The sequence below is a fragment of the Pipistrellus hanaki genome (genome assembly GCF_964339955.1).
Source record: "Pipistrellus hanaki genome assembly, chromosome: 17".
NCBI classification, from domain to species: Eukaryota; Metazoa; Chordata; class Mammalia; order Chiroptera; family Vespertilionidae; genus Pipistrellus; species Pipistrellus hanaki.
Window position 1 is genome coordinate 7485959 of NC_140519.1, and position 22582 is coordinate 7508540.

General features: G+C 40.4%; 1 protein-coding gene across 3 annotated transcripts in view; it reads left to right on the forward strand.

Moving 5' to 3' along the window:
- Positions 1–22582, forward strand: part of SPIDR (scaffold protein involved in DNA repair) — a 236539-nt gene that overhangs the window by 95228 nt on the left and 118729 nt on the right. For all 3 annotated transcript variants that reach the window (XM_084864320.1, XM_084864321.1, XM_084864322.1), the window contains exon 8: positions 679–892. In XM_084864320.1, coding sequence (XP_084720446.1) covers positions 679–892 — 214 coding nt within the window. The remainder of the gene's footprint in view (positions 1–678; positions 893–22582) is intronic.

A 22582-nucleotide genomic window follows, 5' to 3' on the forward strand; every position in this document is an offset into this window, starting at 1 on the left:
TCTGAATATATATCTAGGATTTCTGAGTTATAGGCTGTGTACACTGTCAACTTCATTTATCTCATTTAATCCTTAAAAATATTAATTGAGGCAATTGGTATGATTCCCATTCTACACATGAGAAAACTGAGGTGTTGAAGTGCTATGTAACTTGTCTAGCTGACTAATATATTGTACCTAGCACCTGAATCCAGATTATAATTTCACCCCATCAAATCCACATCCCTAACACCTAGCATTCCACATGTATTTGCCACTTTTAACCTTTATGATTATTAGAATAGTTGCCGCCAACCAGTCATACTGCATCATTTGAAAGTAGAAAATCGAAGCAAATAATGAGATGGAGGGACTATATAAAAAAGTAGGATCAATGAGGTGCCCATACTTCCTGTGATGTGTGAAATAGTGGGTCTGTGTTTTCCGTATGCATAAGACTGTTTCTTTATGATAGCAATCTATACTTTCTATTTCTTAAATGCAACATGCAGGCTGTTTTGGACTTTTAAAAAAGAGGAGCATGTTAGAGTCTGTTTTTATTCTGCAAAGTGTACAGACCATTTTTTCCAGAGGAAGAAAACGATCTGAACGTGATTCTTTAGTTCACGTCCCTTTATTTATACCTGAACTATGTCTTTTAGAATTTATTTTTCCTTTTGCTTTTTCTTTCCCTTCCAGGTAGCAGATCTGGTGTGTTAATTGTGAAGATTCTAGAGCTGCATGAAGAGTGCACCATCCAGGTTGCCATGTGTGAGCAGTTAGTGGGACTGCAGGCTGACGGCTCCTCTCCAGGGGAGGCCCCGGGGACTGGCCTGAAGGTTCTCTTCACCAAGGAGACGGCACACTATCTCCGGGGGCAGCCCCAGGACATCATCCACATCTACCCTCCCTGGTGAGTGCCAGAACGGGCTCCCTGAGTCTCCAACTGTGAGTTTGTCTCTAAATGTCATCAGGAACATTTTTGTCGCTTTATTATAGAGACATGCCAGGGGAAGGAGCCAGGATGTTATGTAACAGGAGCACTGGTTTGTCTCTGATGGCTTGTTTGGAGGGTATAATCTGAAGAGCTTAAATGGTCACTAGTGGATTAGAAAAATTATTTTTAGGATACCATTTTTGCTCTCTTCTGCATGGAATATTAATTTTTTACCACAAAAAGAAGAAAATATTCCTATTTTGAGGGAAAGATTCAGAAGCCTCATTTAAAAAAACTGTTAACTTTATCAGCCGAAGCCGGTTTGGCTCAGTGGATAGAGCGTCAGCCTGCGGACTGAAGGGTCCCGGGTTCGATTCTGGTCAAGGGCACGTACCTTGGTTGCGGGCACATCCCCAGTGGGGGGCGTGCAAGAGGCAGCTGGTCGATGACTCTCTCTCATCGATGTTTCTAAACTCTCTATCCCTCTCCTTTCTCTCTGTAAAAAATCAATAAAATATATTTAAAAAAATAATAATAATAAATAAAAGTAAAAAACTGTTAACTTTATCAGCAATTTTTAAAGTTTCTTTCGTCTTTTACTATGTCTGTAGCAAGTGATCATGAGTCTCTAGTTAAATTCTTCCATTTAAGGCTGAAGATATCAGAGGATAACTTGCTTTATTTTATTATTTTAATTTTAATACATTTTTATTGAACATGGTAAGATATAGGCAGAACCTTACACAGAGCATAAATACACATTTCAAGGAATAATCACAAAGTGAATAGTAATTCCTATCCTGCCAAGAAGTAGACTGTAGTTTGTACCTGCGACCACCCCATCCCCTTCCATTTCCTCCCTCCCCCTGCTCCTCCAGGTGACCATGATTCTGACTTCTGATGCGTAGGCGCCATTGAATGTTTGAGAACTTTAAATTGATAGAATCATACAGTAGTCATTCAATGTGCATTCTCTTTCATTGGACTACTTTCTCTTAATATTATGCTTGTGAGATTCATCAATTTTGTTGCATGTTGCTATATGTTCATTTCCATTGCTATTTAGTTTTCCATTATATTAGTTTATGCAGTTAATGTATCTGTTCTTCTGTTTGCATAGCTAGAATATTGTGGTCAGTACTGTCACGACCAGCTGCCATCCTGTGTAGCCTACTCAAGAATACAGCCCTATTAATCCTCTTCTTCCAAATTCCCCATCATCCTACATTCATGCATCATTTTTCTATCATTTAATTTTTTTTTAAAATGTTCTTGATCATATGTCCTCTTCCTCTTGGTATAGTCTGCTTCTTTACTTATAACCACATGCCTCAGGTATTGTTGAAACACTGTGTCCAGGTTGTCCCCTCCATCCTTTCCTGAGCCATTTCATTCAGGCTTTCGGCCCGCACTCCCCACATCTCCCTCCCCGTTGTCCACATTGCTTCTCCAGTGCTCTTGTGAAAGAGCCGTGTTTCCTTCTGCAGTGCTCGCTCATGGTTTGTTTCCCTGTTTCCCCTGCAATCCTCCTCATGCCTTCCCTGGCTTCTCAGTACGAAACTGCTGCCAGGCTCAGTCCTAGACCTCTTTTCCTCTCACCTCACCACCTTAGTGATTTCATCTCCTCCTAGCCATGGGAACCTCCTAACAGCTCCACTTCGAAATCCATACAAAGTCCAACATTTCTTTTTACTTCTAGGCCATGATCCTTTCCAGGTCATCACTTTTGGGGGATTAGTGCAATAGTCCCTTAAATGTTCCCTCTGCCTCTTTCCTTACCCTTCGTCTATTTCTGCTCAAGCTGACTAGAGGAGCAACTCTATGGATATGTGAGCCATCGTACTGGTTTTTGGATTCACACTCCACCTCACGCAGAGTCAAAGCCCCTCCTGAGCTCTGGAATCTCATCTCCTGTTCCTCTCGGCTTCCCCAGTCCCATTTTGGTCACCCTGGACTCCACCTGCTCCTCACATGCCATGCCACTCTCTACTCTTACTTTGGGGCCCGGGTTTTTGCTGCTCCTCATCCTGGGATGCTTTGTCCTACCACCTCCACTTGACTGCATGGGTTACTGTTTTCTTACAACTTGTAAGCATTTACTCAGCTGTCACCTTCTAAAGAGACCCTGTGTCACATAGCTAATGTTGGAAACAACCCTCTTTACAGCCTTTATTCCTCATCCCTCCTTTTTTTTCACAATCACACATATTACAGTTTACCACTTTTATTTGCTCATTTGCTTGTTGTGTGTCTCCTGCTTCTAGATTTTTAACTGTCTCCTTTACTTCTTAAGGCCTGAGGGCACTCAACAGAACTTTGACAGGGAATGAATGAGCAGTTTTCTCCTTGTCCTAACCGTGCTTCTCCCATCCAGGGTCTTGTTACTGTAATTCCTGTGTTCTTTCAGCTGCTTTATTCAGCTCTTGAAAGTTATTGGAAGTCCTTACTGGAAATTTATGGTTAAATCCAGTGATATTGGCAGTATTTGATTTTGCAGTGTGTCCTAGTTTCATCTTCTTTATCAACATGCAACAGCTGTTTATGGTTTAGTGTATTGTACCTCAGTAAAACATGTGTATTCAAGCTATGTTGAATTTTTTTACTGTGAGAAGTCAAGCATGGTTATGTTGGGAACTATCTTTAAAAACATTGCAGGGGAGAGGTTATATCTTTTCTTTAAATAAGCAGGTAAAGTTGAACTTTTAGAATTATTATGTAGGTCCCTATAGCTTCATAATTCCTCTAGATAATCTAAGATCGATAGTCCGTGGGAAGAAAGGTTAATAGTCCCCAGCAGGTATTTTTTAGAAAATAAAATACAAATGTTTCTAAACACAGGAAAAGATACCTAAGTCCATATGAAAGTAAAAGAATTGCAAATTAATATGATAAATACCATTTTTTCAGTTTTCAATTTGCTCAATATCAATACAGAGGTTGGTAAAGGAAGGAAACAGGGACTTAATGCTCTGTTAGTGGGAATGTAAACTGGTGCCACATGACAGTGTGTGCTAAAACTCAAAAGACATGCTCTGATCCAACTACATATTATATTTATAGAAAGTTATCTTACAGCTCTTCCTCACAAATATAGAAAATGATGTATCCACTGCGTTGTTGTCTGAAGTAACCTATGTGTCCCTCCCAAGGGGCTGATGGACTAGTAATGGTATCTCTGCATTACACGTCAATGAAAATAATGAGGCAACTATTTTCATACTAATACTAATATACTCTTATGAAATGACCTGCAAGACATTTTTCTAAAACAGGAAAGCATGGTACAGAGTGTCAGGGTTAGCCTCCGGGAGGTGGAGATTCTCTAAGCTTTAAGGCTAAGTTGAAAAGAACCATGAGGGGACTGTAAAGGCATTTGAACTAGCGGAGACTGAATGAGCAAAGACCAGGAAGCCAGAAGGCCTGATGAAGGGTGCATGCTGGGATGTATGGACGGAGTGGAAATTCTGCACCGGGAGCAGCAGCAAGTGAGGATGGAGAACTACGTACAGTGTTAGAAGAGCTGGCATTAAGTACTCCCTGCTGTGTAGGGAAGAAGCGATGTGATCTGATTCACAGTTTGAGTTTGTGGAGGATAACCATGTGTCGGAGGCCAGAGTAAAGGCACCTTAGGGGTTTTGGGGGTAGCTCAAGGGTAAGGGAAGGTGATGATTTCAACTAGAATAGTAAACAGTGAATTCAGCATATATTTTGGAGTTCACAAGCAACATGATTTGCTGATGGGTTTGATAACGTATGTGAAAGACAAGGAAGACTCCTCCAAGTTTTGGCTTGAGTTATGATGCTGAGTAGTAAAATGGGGAGACATGGGGCATATTTTGAGGGCATAGTCAACAGTGTCTTCTTGACACCAGCAGTAGTGAGTTAGAGCCCTGAGCTAACATGAAATACACTGTGACGCCAGAAGAGAAGCTCAGCCCACCTGAGTTTTCAGTGCAGCGCCGGTGGGTAAGTGCCAGAGGCCCGAAGTAGAGCCTACGGGCTTGTTCACAGCTGTTTGTTCCTGTTTTATGTTTGCCGCGTGGGATTCTTTGAAATGAAGAAATTGCTGGCTCTTATTGCTAGAAATAAAGCAATGCTAAAGATAGAGCTTTGTTTGCTGTGTGGGATTATCTTTCTGTTGTGACAGCCAAAAAGTCAAATTTTCTCTCCAAAATGACGGGGTGTTTTGAGAGGAAATAAATAGAAAACTAATGCAGGGTGAAAAGGACAAAGTATACCGTAATGACAGGCTGGACAGACGGAAACATTGGGGGAAGGGAGAAAAGGAAATCAAGCATCCACGGGTACATGAGGAGTAAGAAAGGCAGGCTTTCAGCTGGTGACCCACAGGACACTCTCCCGCGAGGTCCTCACAGGAATACCACCAGAAGCTCCTGTGCTCAGATAACTTCGGGAAAACCTGGTAAAATGTGGATCAGTTTCTGAACTCGGGGGGTTCTCAAAGGTCTCTAACTTGTGAATGTGCAATATGATTTACAATATAGGGAATCCGAAACAGAAGTGAACCTATAAATAAAACATTAGCAAAACAGCCTGGCCCGTGTTGCTCAGTGGCTGAGCATCTATCCATGAACCAAGAGGTCACCAGTCGATTCCCAGTCAGAGCATATGCCTAGGCTGCAGGCTTGATCCCCAGTAGGGGGCTAATAGGAGACAGCTGATCCATAATGTTTCTCTCTCATCGATGTTTCAATCTCTCTATCCCTCTCCCTTCCTCTTTCCCTAAAAATGAATTAAAATAATATTTTAAAAAATATTAGCAAACATTCTTATCTAAGAGTGGGGTCAAGAAATTAGGGGGAGCCGAAACCGGTTTGGCTCAGTGGATAGAGCGTCAGCCTGCGGACTGAAGGGTCCCAGGTTCGATTCCGGTCGGGGGCATGTGCCTTGATTGCGGGCACATCCCCAGTGAGGGGTGTGCAGATGGCAGCTGATCGATGATTCTCTCTCATCGATGTTTCTAACTCTCTGTCCCTCTCTCTTCCTCTATGTAAAAAATTAATAAAATATATTAAAAAAAGAAATTAAGGGGAGTAATATCTCCAAAGAAGGCAGAGAAAGAAGTTCCGGAAGTCTATACCTCCATCGAAGCCACTACTGAACTGGCAGGAACTGTCTGCTTTAGAACTATTTTACAACTCTGGAGTCTAGATGAATACTTGCAGGGGGGGAAGACCTTGATTAAGAGTAAGTTTGGGGGAATTTCAGCCTTTAAATTGATGCAGCTATCTTTCCACATTCCCCAGCCCCACAACCCTGGTTCAGAATGCTGGAGCTAGGGTGGGCAGTCTATTAGGGTTGTGTGTTGATTCCTCGGGGCTGCTTTTGAGCACTGGGGGACTAATGCAGAGGCTAGTGGGCATTTTTAAACTCCCACACGCTTACATGGTTTCCAGGAGACTTGAATAAAAAATACTCATATACCTTCCCCGTTTTGGGAGCCAAGCATTTAAGAAAATCTTTATTGGTTGACCACAGAGACAATGAAGAAGAAATGTCAATCACCACATATGGCAAGGAACACACACCTTGAAAAAAATAGCATGAAAAGTCATAAATGGATTAATTCAGCCTTTAATAAAATAAGAGTGAGAAATTCCTGAGAAATAGAATAATTAAATTTCTTGAGTTGCCACAAAACAAAAATATCCAATTCTTAGTAAAAATTATAAAATACACATATATAGAAGAAAAGAATGGCCTATTCACAGGAAAAAATAATAATTTGACAGAAACAATCACAGAGGCAGCTCAGACATTGGAATTCTTTGTTAAGGATGTGAAATCAACTGTCTTAAGCATGTACAATAAGTGAAAAGAAAATGTACATAAAAAATGAAATCAGGAACAATGATAAAAATGAAAATGTAAGTAAAGATATAGAAGTCATAATATAAAGAGAAATTCTGGAGTTAAAAAGTACAATAATTTAAAATTTAAAACTCAATAAGAGGTTACAAAGCAGATTTGACCAAGGGAAACAAAGGATCGGCGTTATGGTAATACTAGGAAACAAATACACAGAATTTTAAATTTAAAAAATTTACTACAAAATACCTCTTATATTCTCAATGGAATAAAACTAGAAAATACATCATATGGAAATTAAGAATATATGCTTAAACAACCAATGGGTTGAAGAAAAAATACAAGGGAAAATAGAAAATAACATGAGACAAACAAAAATGAAAACAAAACACTCCTAAACTTATTATATAAAAGCAATGCGGCATGGGAAATTTATAAATGCAAACATGTACATTAAAAAAGAAGACCGCAAATCAATAACTTATCTGTATACCTTATGCTACTATAAAAAAATTTAAAAGAGGGGCAAACCAAATCCAATTGCAGCAGAAGGATGGAAATAATAAAAATTAGAGAGGAGATAAGTAAAATAAAGTACTATATAAAAAAACATTATCGAAAGTCAATTAAACTCAATGTTGTCTCTTTGAAAAGAGCAACAAAGTTGACAAACACTTAGCTAGACTGCCCCCCCAAAGTGAGATTATTACAATCGGAAATGAAGAAGACATAATTATTGGTTTTACAGAAATAAACAGGATTATAAAAGAATAGGATAAGGGTTGAATGGGAAGAGATTTGATAACTTAACTAAAATGGGCAATTTCTTAGAAACACACAATCTCCCAAACTTATTCATGAAGAAATAGAAAATCTGAAAACGCCTATAACTACTGTATTTCCCCGAAAATAAAACATCCTCCGAAAATAAGATCTAGCGCATGGAAAGATAAGACATCCCCTGAAAATAAGACCTAGCTCAACTTTGGGAGAAAAAATTAATATAAGACACTGTCTTATTTTCGGGGATACAGGGTAGTAAGGAGATTAATTCAGTAAGCAAAAATCTTTCAACAAAGAAAAGTCAATGACCAATGAATTTTTCCAAATATACAAAGGAGAACTAGTACCAAAAAAAAACAAAAAACCAGAAAAGAACCTCCTCAACTTGATGTAGGACGTTCATGAAAAACCAACACTCTCAATGAAAAATTTAAAGTTGTTTTTTTTAAGCTCAGAAAAAGACAAGGATGCCTGCCTTTTACAAACACATTCAACATAATGAAAATTCTAAGTAGGGCAGTTAAGCAAGTAAAACAAAGCAAAGACCTCCAGTTTGGAGAAATAAAATTATTTCTGTGTGTAGATGACATGATCTTATGTGGAGGAAACCCTAAAAGTCACATGCAGTTTAAACTAATAAATTCAGCAAAATTGCATGATATAAACCAATATGCAAAAAATCAGTTGTATTTCTGTATACTAGTAATGAATAATGCAAAAAAGAAAATTTTGGAAACAATTTCATTTACAATACATCAGAAAGAAAAAAATTAGAAAGAAATTTAACCAAGAATATAGTGAAAATTTGCTAAAACAAATAAATGGAAAGACTTCCCATGTTCCTGAATTAGAATTCTTAATATTTTTCAGATGATAGTACTTCCCAAAGCAATCTGCTGAGTGACTGTAATCCCTACAAAATTCAAACACTATTTCTTCTAGAAGGAGAAAACCCATCCTGAAATTCATATGGAATATCAAGGAATCCCAAATAGCCAACAACACAACCTTGGAAAAGAGCAGTAAAGTTGGAGGACTAACACTTCCTGATTTGAAAACGTTCTACACTAATTCAAACATTATGGACTCTGGCCAGTTTTGCTTAATGGTTAGAGCATGGGCCTGTGGACCAAAGGATCATGGGTTTCATCCCTGGTCAAGGGCACATACCTCATTGGCAGGTTCGGGCCCCAGCCCCTGTTGTGGGAACATATGGGAGGCAACCAGTCGATGTGTCTCTCACATTGATTGATCTCTCTCTCTCTCTCTCTCTCTCTCTCTCTCTCTCTCTCTCGCTCTCTCTCTCATTCCTCCCTTTTTTCTACCATCTCTCTAAAGATCAATGGGAAAAATATGCTCGGGTGAGGTTTAAAATAAAGAAAAAAACAAAACATTGTGGTACTGGCATAAGGACATAGATGTAGAACAATGGAATAGAATAGAGGGCCCAAAAATAAACTCTTATACATATGGTGAAATAGATTATTGGAAATTGGATGGCCACATGCAAAAGAGAAATGGTAGGCCATATACAAAATTATCAATCAACTCAAGACCAATTAAAAATAAATTAAATTTAAGATGTTGAACTTAAAACTGAAAACATTTTTTAATAAAAGGTCAGTATTAAGAGAGTGAAAAGACAACCAATAGAAAGTGAAAAATATTTGCAAATCATAGGGGGAAAGAGAAATAGTGATTCCTTATATTTGAGTGAGCTCGGTTGAAAGCGTACTGAGCTTGCCCCGGCCAGAATTTGAGATCCAACACTGCATTTCTGATCATCTCGATGAGCCTCTTTATATTCGCTTGCAGCCTGGCAGGTGAGATCTGCCCTGCCTTTTTACAGGCTACTGAGGATCAGTAATGAATAAAATAGTCCACTATGAAACTGATTGTTTCAACATTTATTTCTCTGTGACAGAGACGTAATTATGGCTGTGTTTCAGAGGCTTCAACTTCATAGTTATTGAATATGAAAGTCACGTAAAAGTCAGGTGAAAACTCCACGGAATATTGTGAAATAATGTGACATAATATTACAGGTTTCAAAGGATCGCATACAGCATTGCTTCCTTGGATCACACATGTTAATGTAAATTAAGTAAAGTGCTTAAGATGAGAGGTATTATGGTCTCTTTCTGAACCAGTGTGATTTCTTAGGTCCAGAGAACACTGTCTAAGGCAAGGTTTATTTACTTCAGAGAAGTTAGACATCACTGGTTTCAGAATGAGAATTCTGATCTAACAACATAAGTGGTTACTTGAAGCCAGTTTTGATCTAGCTTTGAATCCCTGTTAAGAGCATTAGTTAAAGCAATAAACGTATGGTTAAACATTAAACATTGTTGAGTGAATAGAATGCTTCATATCTAATGCAGCCTCCCTATTGGCCCACCTGTACACTTTATCACAAAAGTAAAGATTGGAAAGGCAAACAAAAGTTTCACAGTTTAAAAATTTTCTTTCCGGCTATGGTCTCCCAGGCATGTATTTTTTATTTCATTGCCATCTCAAAACTGGTGGGTATAAAGATTGTAAATTGAGTGTAATCCATCAAACTCACCCCACATTCCAACAGAATGAAATAGAGTGTAAATGAAATAAGATTATAACTAAACAATACAAAAGTTCAATGAAACCAAGAGCTGGTTCTTTGGAAAAATAACCAAAATTGACAGTTCTTTAAACAGTCTCATCAAGAAAAAAAGAGAGGACCCAAATAAATAAAATCAGAATTGAAAGAGGAGAAGCAACAACTGACACCAATGTAATACAAAGGGCTATAAGAACAACTAGATAGCTGAAACCGGTTTGGCTCAGTGGATAGAGTGTCACCCTGCAGACTGAAGGGTCCCAGGTTCGATTCCAGTCAAGGGCACGTACTCTGGTTGCGGGCACATCCCCAGTGGGATGTGTGCAAGAGGCAGCTGATCGATGTTTCTCGAAGGTTTCTAGCTCTCTATCTCCTTTCCTCTCTGTAAAAAATCAATAAAATATATATTTTTTTAAAAAACAAAAACAAAAAAAACCCAACTAGATGCCAACAAATTGGGCAATCTGGAAGAAATGAATAAATTTCTAGAAACCTACAAACTTCCAAAACTAATTCAGGAAGAATCAGAGAATCTGAATAGACAGATTACATTAGTAAAACTGAAGCAATAATAAGAAAAGAAAAAAAAAAAAACTCCCAACAAACAAAAGCTCTGGACTAGATGGCTTCACAGGTGAAATAACACCCATCCTTCTCAAACTATTCCAAAAAAATCAAGAGGAGGGAAGATTCTCAAGCTCATTTTACGATGCCAGCATTATCCTAATTCCAAAATCAGATAAGTACACGAGAAAGAAAGAAACTTATAGGCCAATATTCCTGATGAACTAGATGCAAAAATCTTCAAAAACACTAGCAAACGGATTTCAACAACTTTAAAAGATTGTACACCATGATCAAGTGGGGTAGTTTAATATCTGCAAAACCATGTGATATACCACATCAATAAAACCAAGGATAAAAATCACATGATCATCTCAATAGATGCAGAAAAAGCATTTGACAAAATTCAACATTTATTTATCATAAAAACTGTGACTGAAGTGGGTATGGAAGGAATCAAAATGATAAAGAATATATACGACAAGCTACTAGCATCATTTTCAATGGTGAAAACAGAAAACTTTTCTTTAAGATCAGGAACAAGACAAGGATGCCCACTCACCACTGTTGGGATCCTAACTACAGCATTCAGAAATGAAAAAGAAATTAAAGGCATCCAAATTGGAAAGGAGGAAGTAGAAATGTCACTATTTGCAGGTGACATTATTCTATATATAGAACCCTAAAAAAAACACCAAAAATTATTAGAATTTGACTTTAGTAAAGTAGCAAGATACAATACTAATATACAGAACTTTGGACCACTGTCTTATACCATATCCTCCTATATAATAAAGAGGTAATATGCAAATTGATCCTCACACCCTCAACAGAGGCTACCTATGACTAGGCCAGCAAGGGGTGTTAGTGAAGGACAACCAAATGACTGAACAAGCAGGCTGCATGGGGCAACTAGGCCAGCAGGGGTGCCATGAGGGGCAACCAGGCTGGCAGTGGGGGGCAGTTGGGAGCGACCAGGCAGGCAGGCAGGTGAGTGATTAGGAGCTAGCAGTCCAGGATTATGAGAGGGATCTCTGACTGCCTGTCAGACATCCCCTGAGGGGTACCAGATTGGAGAGGGTGCAGGCTGGACTGAAGGTACCTCTTCTCCCCATCCCCCACCCCTGCACGAATTTTGTGCACTGGGCCTCTAGTATTTATATATTAGATATGTTATAAGAAGATATTATATACATATATATTTATAATAGAATATTACATTACTGTGACCCTAAAATTTGCAGCTCCACTCCCCACTAGTATTTACATTTACCCTTTGAAATATTATTCCAAACACTTATTCACTTTCCAAGGCCTAGATCATGATTTGATTGAGATCTCTGCCTTCCTTCATTTTACCCTTTAAGATTCATTCTCAAAAAGAAAGAAAAAAAGAAAAAAAAAATTCATTCTCCTCAAGCTCCTGTTTGTTCCTCAATTTCTCATTATCTTTCTTCTAGAGACAGGCTCTCCTCCTGGTCCCTCTACTTCTTTCTCCTTTCCATGCACAAGTCCAGCCAACATTATGGGGCATCTGTTCTGTACAAGGCACATAGGCGCTTGGTCAAAGTTTTATCTTAGGTTACTGTCTAGTTACTCTCTGGTGAGCAAAAGAGTAGTGAATAGGCAACTACAAGTGAGATGAGTTGTACGAGACGTTTATGCTGGACTGCAGTGGGCACTAAGCCTGACCTGGCTTTCGGAGATGCTTCTTAAACAGTGAAGGGAAGTTAGTGAGATACCAAGGCGGAGGGCTCAGCCCCTTGATTCCTCTAACCTTCCCATTCTGGTTTGCTTGCCCTTTTCCCCAGCTGGATCCTCATGAGAAGCCATTTTTTAAATCGTTGACAGTATTACAGACATCTCTCATATTTCCCCCCACCCCCCTCCTTTCCCCTCCACCCAGCCAGCCCTTTCCCTTTGAGATCTTGTCAGTCTGTTCCATGCCTCTGGTCCTATTTTGTTTGTCTGTTTATTTTGTTTATTAGATTCCATAAGTGAGATCATGTGATACTTTTTTTTCTCTAACTGGCTTGTTTCGCTTAGCATACATAATAATCGCCAAGGTTATATATGCTGTCTCAAAGGGTAAGAGATCCTTCTTCTTTATAGCCTCATAGTATTCATGGTGTTAGTGTACCACAGCTTTTTTTTACCTATTCATCTACTGATGGGCACTTGGGCAGTTTCCAGATCTTGGCTATTGTAAATTGTGCTGCTATGAACATAGGCGTATATATATTCTTTCTGATTGATGTTTCAGAATTCTTAGGTTATATTCCCAGAAGTGAGATTGGTAGGTCAAATGGCAGTTCTGTGTTTTTGTGTTTTTTTTAGGATACTCCACACTGTTTTCCATAGTGGCTGCACCAGTCTGGATTCCCACCAGCAGTATACTAGGGTTCCCTTTTCTGGGAAGCCATTTTTTAAGAGGCTTTTCTACTGTTTTCCTTACTAAGAACTGTAATTCTCACCATGCCAACTCTAACCCTATAAAACTTCGTTCATGGTTTCCTGGGTAATAAATAATATCAGGAATGTCAGTTTAATAGTGTTTCTGTTTTTTATATTTTTAAGAGGTAGATTGTCAGTAGGAATGGGTGTTAAAAATATGAAAAGGGACAGCAACTAAATGTATTAGAAATGAGTGCCAAGTGCCTGGCTTATGGGAATGTGTGTGGGAAGATGAAACTACTTATCCTCTAGCTGTCATGTCAGCCATATGGCCCTCAGAGTTTCTCTGGATGGGGGCATCGCCCAGGGCCAATGAGCAGATCTGGCCTCCTTGTCCTTGACCCTGCCAGTTCCTATTTAGAGAGCTTTAGCTACTTGACTTTTTACCATGTATGTGTGGGTGTGGGCGGGTGTTCTCTTATGTATTTAGACTTGTTTCGTTTTTTAACAGATTTTTTTGTACCTTTAGATCTTTGACCAGTTATTTCTTTTAAAATAAGTCTTTTTGTTTGTTTATTTTGTTTTGTGCTTTGTTGTTTTACCTTATTATAGTTTGTATCATCTAGCTTACATTAACTTTACCACTTTTACTTCCTGCTATTCAACAGAGTTAATATAAAATAGCAGCCTAAGAAATAAGCTATGAAGCCAATCCAAACAGAGCAAGCACATTGCTTTTGATTCTAATAAGCCCTGGATAAAACTTTGTTAGTACCAAGTAGTTTCTCTCTGCAGACCCTCGTGGGTGATTCCCATCCCCAATGGTTAGCTCCGAGGAACAGACAGACCGTTTAAGATAGATGACTGCACAGATTCTTAACCAAGGAGGCAAGTGAAAAACTGAGCTCCAAAGACAAGGGAACTGATTAGCTATATGGTTTGTCTCTAGAACAGGAATTATGTGAACTGTATCTGTTTTTCTGGGAGAGGGTTTTCTTATATCCAGTTGTCATAATTGTTGGTGACCCAAAATAAAAAAACAATTGCCTCTGTACGGTCATTGAGGCGTGATATAGTCAAGATCTAAAACCCTAAGTCTCCTTCCAATCAGGTGGCTCATGTGCATCCTTAGAAGCACGTTTAGGAGAATGTTGGGGTAGCCATGGGGTGGAGTTGGAGTTTCACCTAGAGTGCCCTCACATTACCAAGAGAGGCTCAAAAGATATACTCCATCCATATCATATCTTTAGGGAAATGCAAACACAATGATGAAATAGTGCTACCCATTCATTCCAGTGGCCAGAATTAGGAACACTGATAGCACCAAATGCTGGCAAGAATGTGGAGCAGCAGAAATTCCCATTGCTTATGGGAATGCAAAATGGTTTAGCTACTATGGACAGTTTGGCAGTTTCCTACAAAACTAACTATGTTCTTACCATACAGTCCTGCAATCGTGCTCCTTAGTATTTACCCAAGTAGTTGAAAACTTAGGTCTACACAACAGATACCTGCACAGGGATGTTCATAGCAGCTTTGTTGATAATTGCCCAAACTTGGAACCAACCAAGATGTCCTTCAGTAGGCAAATAGATAAATAAAACTAGTACATCTAGAAAATTGAATATTATTCCATTTTTAAATAAAGTAAGCTAGCCCTAGGTGGTTTGCTTTAGTGGTAGAGCATCGGTCTGCAGAGTGAAGGGTCCTGGGTTTGATTCTGGTGTGGTCTCGATCCCTGGCTCTGGTTGGGGCCCTGTGTGGGAGACAGCCAATCGATGTATCTCTTCCACATCAGTGTTTCTATCTCTTTGTCTCTCCCCCTTCCTTCCACTCTCTCCATTAAAAAAAAAAAAAAAATCAATAGAAGAATATCCTAGGGTGAGGATTAATAAAAAAATTAAAATAAAATAAAGTAAGCTATCAAGCTATGAAAAGAAATGGAAGAACCTTACTAAGTGATAAAAGCTAGTCTGTAAAAGCTACACACTGTATGATTTCAACTACATGGCACTTTGAAAAAAGACAAAATTATGGAGACAATAAAATGATCACTGGTTGCCAGGGAGTGTGAAGGGATCTCGAGATAAGTAGGAGGAATATGTAGGGCAGTGAAAATACTCCGAATAATTATACATTTTTCTAAATCTATGGAATATACAGCACCAAGAGTGAACCAATGGTAAGCCATGGAGTTTAGGTGATTATGATGTGTTAATATAGGTTCATCAGTTATAACAAATGTACCATTGTGTTGAGGGATATTGATAATGGGGGAGGCTGTGCAAGTGTAGGAACGGGGGACACATGGAAAACCTTTGTACTTTCCCCTCAATTTTGCTCTGACCTAAAATTGCTCTGAAAAAAAGTAAAGTCTTAATTTAAAAAATAAATGACTATAATGTCTGCAATTTATTCTGTATGGTTCACCACGAGAAGAATAATAGTAACAAACAACCTGAACCACAGTAATACGAATGTGCATTGTATTTGGAGAGGGTGACAAAGCAAATGTAATCTAAGGCTCACCCTTCACAAATCCAGGTCAAGAGTACAGGAGCGTTCTCACATGTTTTCTGTAAGTCTGAAAATATTTAAAAATAAAATATTGAGGCAGAGACTCTATTTTAGGAAGCCACAAAACCTGCTTCCAAGAGCAAAGAAAATGGACTGAAATGGAGCTTAGAACAATTGTCCTCCTCTGTTTGTCTTGGTGTTGTGGAAGGGTATGAGGTATGGGCATGCAGAGATTTAAACTGGCCCAGAATTGTGCCTTTTGTTTTTTAAGTAATTTCATATCAAGGTCTCTAAGCACACAACAGTCTGCAAAGAGATGGAAAGAAACCAGGCCACAGCAGACCAGACAGTGTAGGAGGAGTCAAAGCCGTGACCTCTGCATAGCGCCTGCTCCCTAACGTGAAGCCAGGATAGCTAACCACCCCCCCGCCCTCGACATCAGAGCTGCCCCTTCCTCAGGCCCCTGTGAATGAACAGGACTTGATGCGGTGACAGTGGCCTCTGCTGCCCACACACCTCATTTTATCCTTCCCAGGGGGTAAAACCAGCATCTTCCAAATCAGACAGGCTTCTCATGGGCTCTTCCGCTGCCACAGGGTTGATTTCAGACATCTGTCAGCTCTCTCACGATGAGAAACAGGTCAGCCACGGGTTATTTCAGCCCTAATGAATTCACCTCTCCCACCTCGTGATTGGCTGGCTCAGTGGTTATCGTGGAATACCAGATCATAAGTGACACGTCAGTGCTTAAGGCTTAAGCATTCACAGGCTGTCCCTGCAGAATAGCTCTCGAGTAGTTTCCTCTTCTGTTTTCACTGCCGTGCATTTCATTCCGTGCCCGGACCACTCAGTGACTTCCAGCTGGCTACCCACCCACTTCTGGGGTCTTCTCTTTTCAAGTCCTCATGTGTCCTACTGCTGGCATTGCCACAGTCCTGACATACATTTTGGAAGCCTGGTCTGGGCCTGCTGCTCATTTACTCATAACTGTTAGGTAGTTTCTTGCAGTGTATTACAATAGAGACTGCTTGTCAGGGTACACGTTATGATTCCCTCATACAGCTTTTCCAAGTTTGTTTTCTGTTGCTCTGTTATTTATTCTGTGGGCCAGTTAATGAACCAACTTAATATTCCTGGTATTTCCCCCCTCACTCTGCCTCGCATGTCTTCACTTAAGACATCTCAGATTCCGTTTTCTCATCAAGTCTGTCCTAATTCTTTCCAGCTGTGTGGGCTCTCTCCAGTGTTTGAACCCTTGTAGTTTGTGTTTGCTTTTTTAAACTAGTGTTTCTCATGCACTACTTGTCCTGTTCTCCTTCATGGAGGAGCTATGACATGGGTTTCTCCTGTCTTTGTGCTTTGCAGACGGCTAGTTCTTTAAGAGCGGTGACTATGGGCATGGCGCAGAAGAGACCTGCAGTTACAAGATGTGCTGTCATTAATAAACAACGTTAAACCTATGGCAAATAAGAAAATCTAAGTTAATGCCACAAATACCACTATTAGCTAATTTAAGAAATTATTTAAACAGATTTTTTAAATGTATTCACTGAAAGACATCTAAGAAGGAAAATTAATGCTATAGGAGTCCAACAATAGGTTATTCTTTTAAGTATTAGACTTTATTCTTAACACTTCAATAGGAAAATATTAAATGTGGGCCATTTCTTAAGTCATTTTAAGAGGCCTTGTGTCTCGTACTGTGAAATAAAAGGTGAAAACTGTGATAGTAGTCCTGGGAGCAGAGGCCTGGGACCTGGTGGAGGCCAGCAGGCCCCGCAGCCTGTCCTGTCCATACAGGGGTGGCTAGGGTCCACTCCCTATACTCAGCTGGTGAGGAAATCTTACTATTTCTTTCCTCATTGTGTCATTAGATTTTAAAATGGTCCATCTAGTGACAGCTCCTTAAGAATATCTTTTCATCTAGGAATTAATGTTTTAAGATTTGGGTCTTTTTATATTATTACTAGAGGCCGATTGCACGAATGTATGCATGAGTGGGGTCCCTCGGCCTGGCTGGGGATCTAGCCAATCAGGGGACTGGCTGGCTAGGGGGAGGGGCCACTTTCTGAGCAGCACTTCAAAATGTGCAAAGAAGTGGAAAATTGGGTCTCTGAATGGTTTGCCTCAAAACAAGAAAAGTTCTACCGGGACGGTATCCACAAATTACCTGAAAGATGGGGCAATGTGTAGCTAGCGATGGACATTACTTTGAATAAAGCACTTTTGATGTTTCTCTTGAAATCATCGTGTTTTATTTTATTACAAAATCTGCCATTATTAACCAGTACACCTAGTATGAGTGAGTATAGTTCTTTTACCTCCTTGGTTAAATTTATTTCTAGGTACTTTTTTCTTTTGCAATATTAAATGGAGTTGTTTTTGTAGTTTCACTTTCTGATAGTTCATTATTGGTGTATAAAAATGCCATTAATTTCGGGATGCTGATTTTCTATCCTGCAACTTTGCTGAATTTATTTTTTAGATATAGTTTATAGGTCTTTAGAGTTTTCTATATACAATATTATGTCATATGCAAATAATGACAGTTTTACTTCCTCCTTTCCAACTTGGATGCCTTTTATTTCTTCTAGTGTGGTAGTATGGTTAGTATGGTTAGAATTCCTGTAAGTAAGAGTGGTGAAAGCAGACATTCCTGTCTTATTCCTGATCTTAAGGCAACAGTTGTAGTTTTGACCCATTAAGTATCATGTTGACTGTAGGTGTGTCATTATGGCCATTATTATGTTGAAGTATGCTCCCTCTGTGTCCACTTTACTGAGAGTTTATCACCAGTGGGTGTTAGATTCCAACTCTAGTTCCCCTTAAGGTGGCTTTGCTGCAGGACCAAGTTGGGTGCAGCCTGCAGTCTTCTCTGCAGGAGCAGTTTCAGTTGCCCTGGGCTGAGAAGTATTGATCAAAAGAGACTCCAGATTTACAACTAAACACTGCCCAAACAACTGGAAAAGGTTGAGAATGTTACTGTCCCAGTCCACAGGAGGGGGCTAAGCACTTCCTTCTGGCCCCAGACTGGGCATGTCCAGCTCTGAGCAGCTCTGCCTTTCCCCCAGAACTGCGCTGAGGGGGTCAGGGGGAAGTCCTGGACTTCACAAGGCTGAAGCAAACAGTCTCCTGTTGTAGGTGATGTGTACGGCCTTAGGAGGGGAAGTGGGCTCTCCCTCTCCTTCCTGAGCTGCCTGGTGGAGCTCACAGGGAGCGCGGACCAGCCTCTCTACTGTGCAGTCCCAAAGGCCAGCACTCACCCATGTGTGTCCCTGATAGAGCCTCCCTGGGGGATGCGGTCCCTGGGATAAAATCCCAGCTCTGCACAGACCCAGCGCCTTCGCCGACAGTCCAAGCAGGAGGGGTTAGAACTCAGCCCCTCACAGGACTCAGGTCTGTCTCTCCATGGGGCCGAGATTCCCAGCTCCCCTGGTCCTCTCAGCTCTTCGCAATGTGGGCCCAAATCCCTGATCTACCCGGCTCCCCTTGCTGCTATCCCCACAGGGCGAGCAGCCCTAAAGGCTCTGCAAGTGGGGGGAGGGGATTCAACCTGCACTCGAGGTGGGAGAATCCTTCCCCCTTTCCCCAATCCAAACAGTTGAGTCAGTAACGGGGGCTCTCTGTACAGTGCCTGCAAGAAAGTAGAACTTTCCAGAGGCCCCTCTGCTGGACCCAAACACCACAGCACAGCCTTTCCAGTGGGCAGAGCCTGGAGCGAACTTCTAGGGCTGGGGCTGCTCACGGTAGGAGCACTCCTTCACTGGGAGGTCCTTCCAGACTCCCAGGCGCACAGAATCCCCCTGGTTCCCTCTGCCCAGTGCTCTGTGGGCTCTTCTTCCTGTCTCTGCTGCTTGGGTTTGGAATCCCTGCCTGGGGTTGAGACCCCACACTCCCAGGGGGAGGGAATTTTGCAGCTGATATCCCTCTGGCTTCTCAGCCACCGCACCTTCTCAAGGAGGGCCTCCCCATTTCCATGACTCTCCTCTTACTAGCCTCTGCATTGTTTCTTCACTGCTGAAGAAATATTTCCAATCAGCTATACTAGCACTTCATTTGGTTTTTCACGTTGATTGCACAGTATTTTATTTATTCACTGAGTGGCCAGATTATTATGATCTATGAATGCATAATAATCTGGCCATTCAGTATATATCCTATATAAAAAAGGCTAGTATGCAAATTGTCCCCTCAACCAGTAGTTTACTAGCAGGCAGGCCGGCCAACTGCCCATGTCCCTTCCCCCTAGGCAGGCTGGCCAGACCCCACTCATGCACGAATTCGTGCACCAGGTCTCTAATACACACACACACACACACACACACACACACACACACACACACACACTGAGTGACCAGATTATTATGCGTTCAGATAACATAATAATCTAGCCACTCAGTGTAGATGGTCCTGAGATATCCATGGTGTCACTTGTCAGGTTTTGCTGCTTTTCTGGGCCTGGAGCTAAAACACAACTGAGGCCTAGATGTTATCGCTAGGGAGATCCGGGGTCCACACTGCATCACCAGTGATATGTAGGGAAGGACAGGTTACCCTGGGGGTGACGTTCTTGTTTTCCCAGTTTCCCCCTTGCTAGGTATCCGAGGCTTTCTGCCCTCACCAGTTTCTGTATCTGACCCATCGTTCTTACTCTGCTATTGCAATTATCTATTCTTACCTATCAGTTTGGGTAGTTTGTGTCTTTCTAGGAATTTGTCCATTTTATTTCCTTTACCTAATAATTGGCATTTAATTGCTCATATTACTCCCTTAAAGAATTTCATATAGCACCACTGATTTCTGTAAGGTTGGGAGTGCTTCCTCTCTTTCCTTCCTGATTTTTGCCATTTTAATTTTCTCTCATTTTTTCATGGTTAGACTAGCTAATGGTTTATAAATTTTTTTTTTCATCTTTTTTTAAATTAAATTATTATCTGTGTACATATCTTACCATTGGTTTATAAATTTTCTTGATCTATTTAAGGAACCTTCTTTTAGTTTCATTAATTTTGTTGTTGTTTTTTGTTGTTGTTCTGTTCTTTATTTCTGGTATTTCTGCTTAATCTTTGTCATTTTCTTTCTTTTCCTCACTTTAAGTTTAGTTTACTCATATTTTTCTGCTTTTTTATAATAAGGAAGATGAGGTTGATTTGTGACCTTTCTTTTTTAATATTGGCATCCACAACTGTAAATATTCCTCTGAACACTTCTTTATCTCTATCTCATAAGTTTTACTATGCTGTATTTTCCATTTCATTTCTTTCAAAATATTTTCCAATTTTCTTTGTGATTTGTTAATTGATCTGTTTATTATTCAGGAGTGTGTTGATTAATTTTTACTTTTAGTGAATTTTGCAAATTTAATTTCCATATTCTATTGATTTCTAATTGTTAAAGAAAATAGCTTGTATAATTTCAGGCTTTTTAAATTTACTGACCATATGGTCTGCTCTGGAGAATGAATATGTGCACTTGGAAAAAACATATATTCTGATATGAAAGTTCTTTACATTTTCTCGTTTAGCATAATTACAGCTTTTAATTGCTTGATTTTTGATAAGGCTTGATAGGATTATTACTTCTGCGAGTGTAAAGGGATCCGTGTAGATGTTATATGTAAATACTAGAGGCCCGGTGCATGAAAATTCATGCACCGGAGGGGTGTCCCTCAGCCTGGCCTGCCTCCTCTCACAGTCACAGTCTGGGAGCCCTCAGGGGCAGGAGGCAACCCAGAGCTCAGGAAGGCAATGCCCCATCACACCTCTGCTGCTGCCAATGCTGGCAGTGCAAGCCTCGGTTGACCCTGGTGTTCTGAGCCTCAGGCGGCCCTGGGCAGCTGCTGTCTAAGGCAGCTGCCATCCGAGGCTTTCCTGTGTCTTGTGCTGACTGCCATCCGAGGCTTTCCTGTGTCTTGTGCTGACCCTGGGAGGCTGGGAGGCTGAAGGGACTGGCGGACTCTGGAAGCAGGTGCATGGAGCACCAGCCATGCTGTGTGCCAACTGCCCCAGCGGGGCTGAGAGGACTGGGTGCTGCCATCTTTGAGGGCATGGCAGTCAATTAGCTTATTCCCTCCTTATTGGCTGTGGGCACTGCCATCTTTGTGAGGGCATGATGGTCAATTAGCATATTCCCTCTTTATTTGATAGGATAGATTTTATGGGGCCTTGAGTATCTTTCTTACAGTCAGTCCAATGACTAGCCACCTGTTGTTCAGGCATCATTCCAAAAGACAGCCTCGTAAAGAAACTACACAAGCCCCAGTTTTCATTTGTAGAGCCTGTTTATTATGTTAACAAAGTGAAATGTGCTATAACATCTCTGCTTCCTCGCTGAAAGAGGGCCTACATTTATATAACGATAATTTAGAGGTACTCAAAGGAGAGTGAATAAGCAAAGTGGGTACTGTTTTCTTTTGTGGATTGACTATAATGTCAATGTGTAGATGCTATCATAGTGTCAAGAATTAACTGTGTGTGACTTTCAGTGTTGAAACTGTGAGGACAGCTGTTATGTTGTTACGTGTTTTCTCACCCAGTCTGGAGGAAGGATCTCTTTCTCTCCCGCTCCCCTTTCTCACAGTGACAGGCCAAAGGAGAAGCATATTGTTGGCCAGCTGATTGATGTAGCACTTCTGCGTCATTCTACTAATGAGCAACAGTCATTGGCATGCAATCCATCTTGAATAATTGGAGCTGGCATTTTCTTTATCAATGCAATCTGGATTAACAATATCCTCCTATGATTAACACATTATAATATTCAACTTATAAATAAAGGCAAACCAGAACATAATTGAAAACTAGCTTTTTTTTTTTTTCTTTAATCCTCACCCAAAGTTTGCTTTTATTCATTTTAGAGAGGTAGGAAGGGCAGAGAGAGAGAGAGAGAGAGAGAGAGAGAGAGACATCAATTGGTTGCCTCCCATATGTGCCTTGACCAGAGATCAAACCTGCAACCTGGGTATGTGCCTGACCTGGAACCAA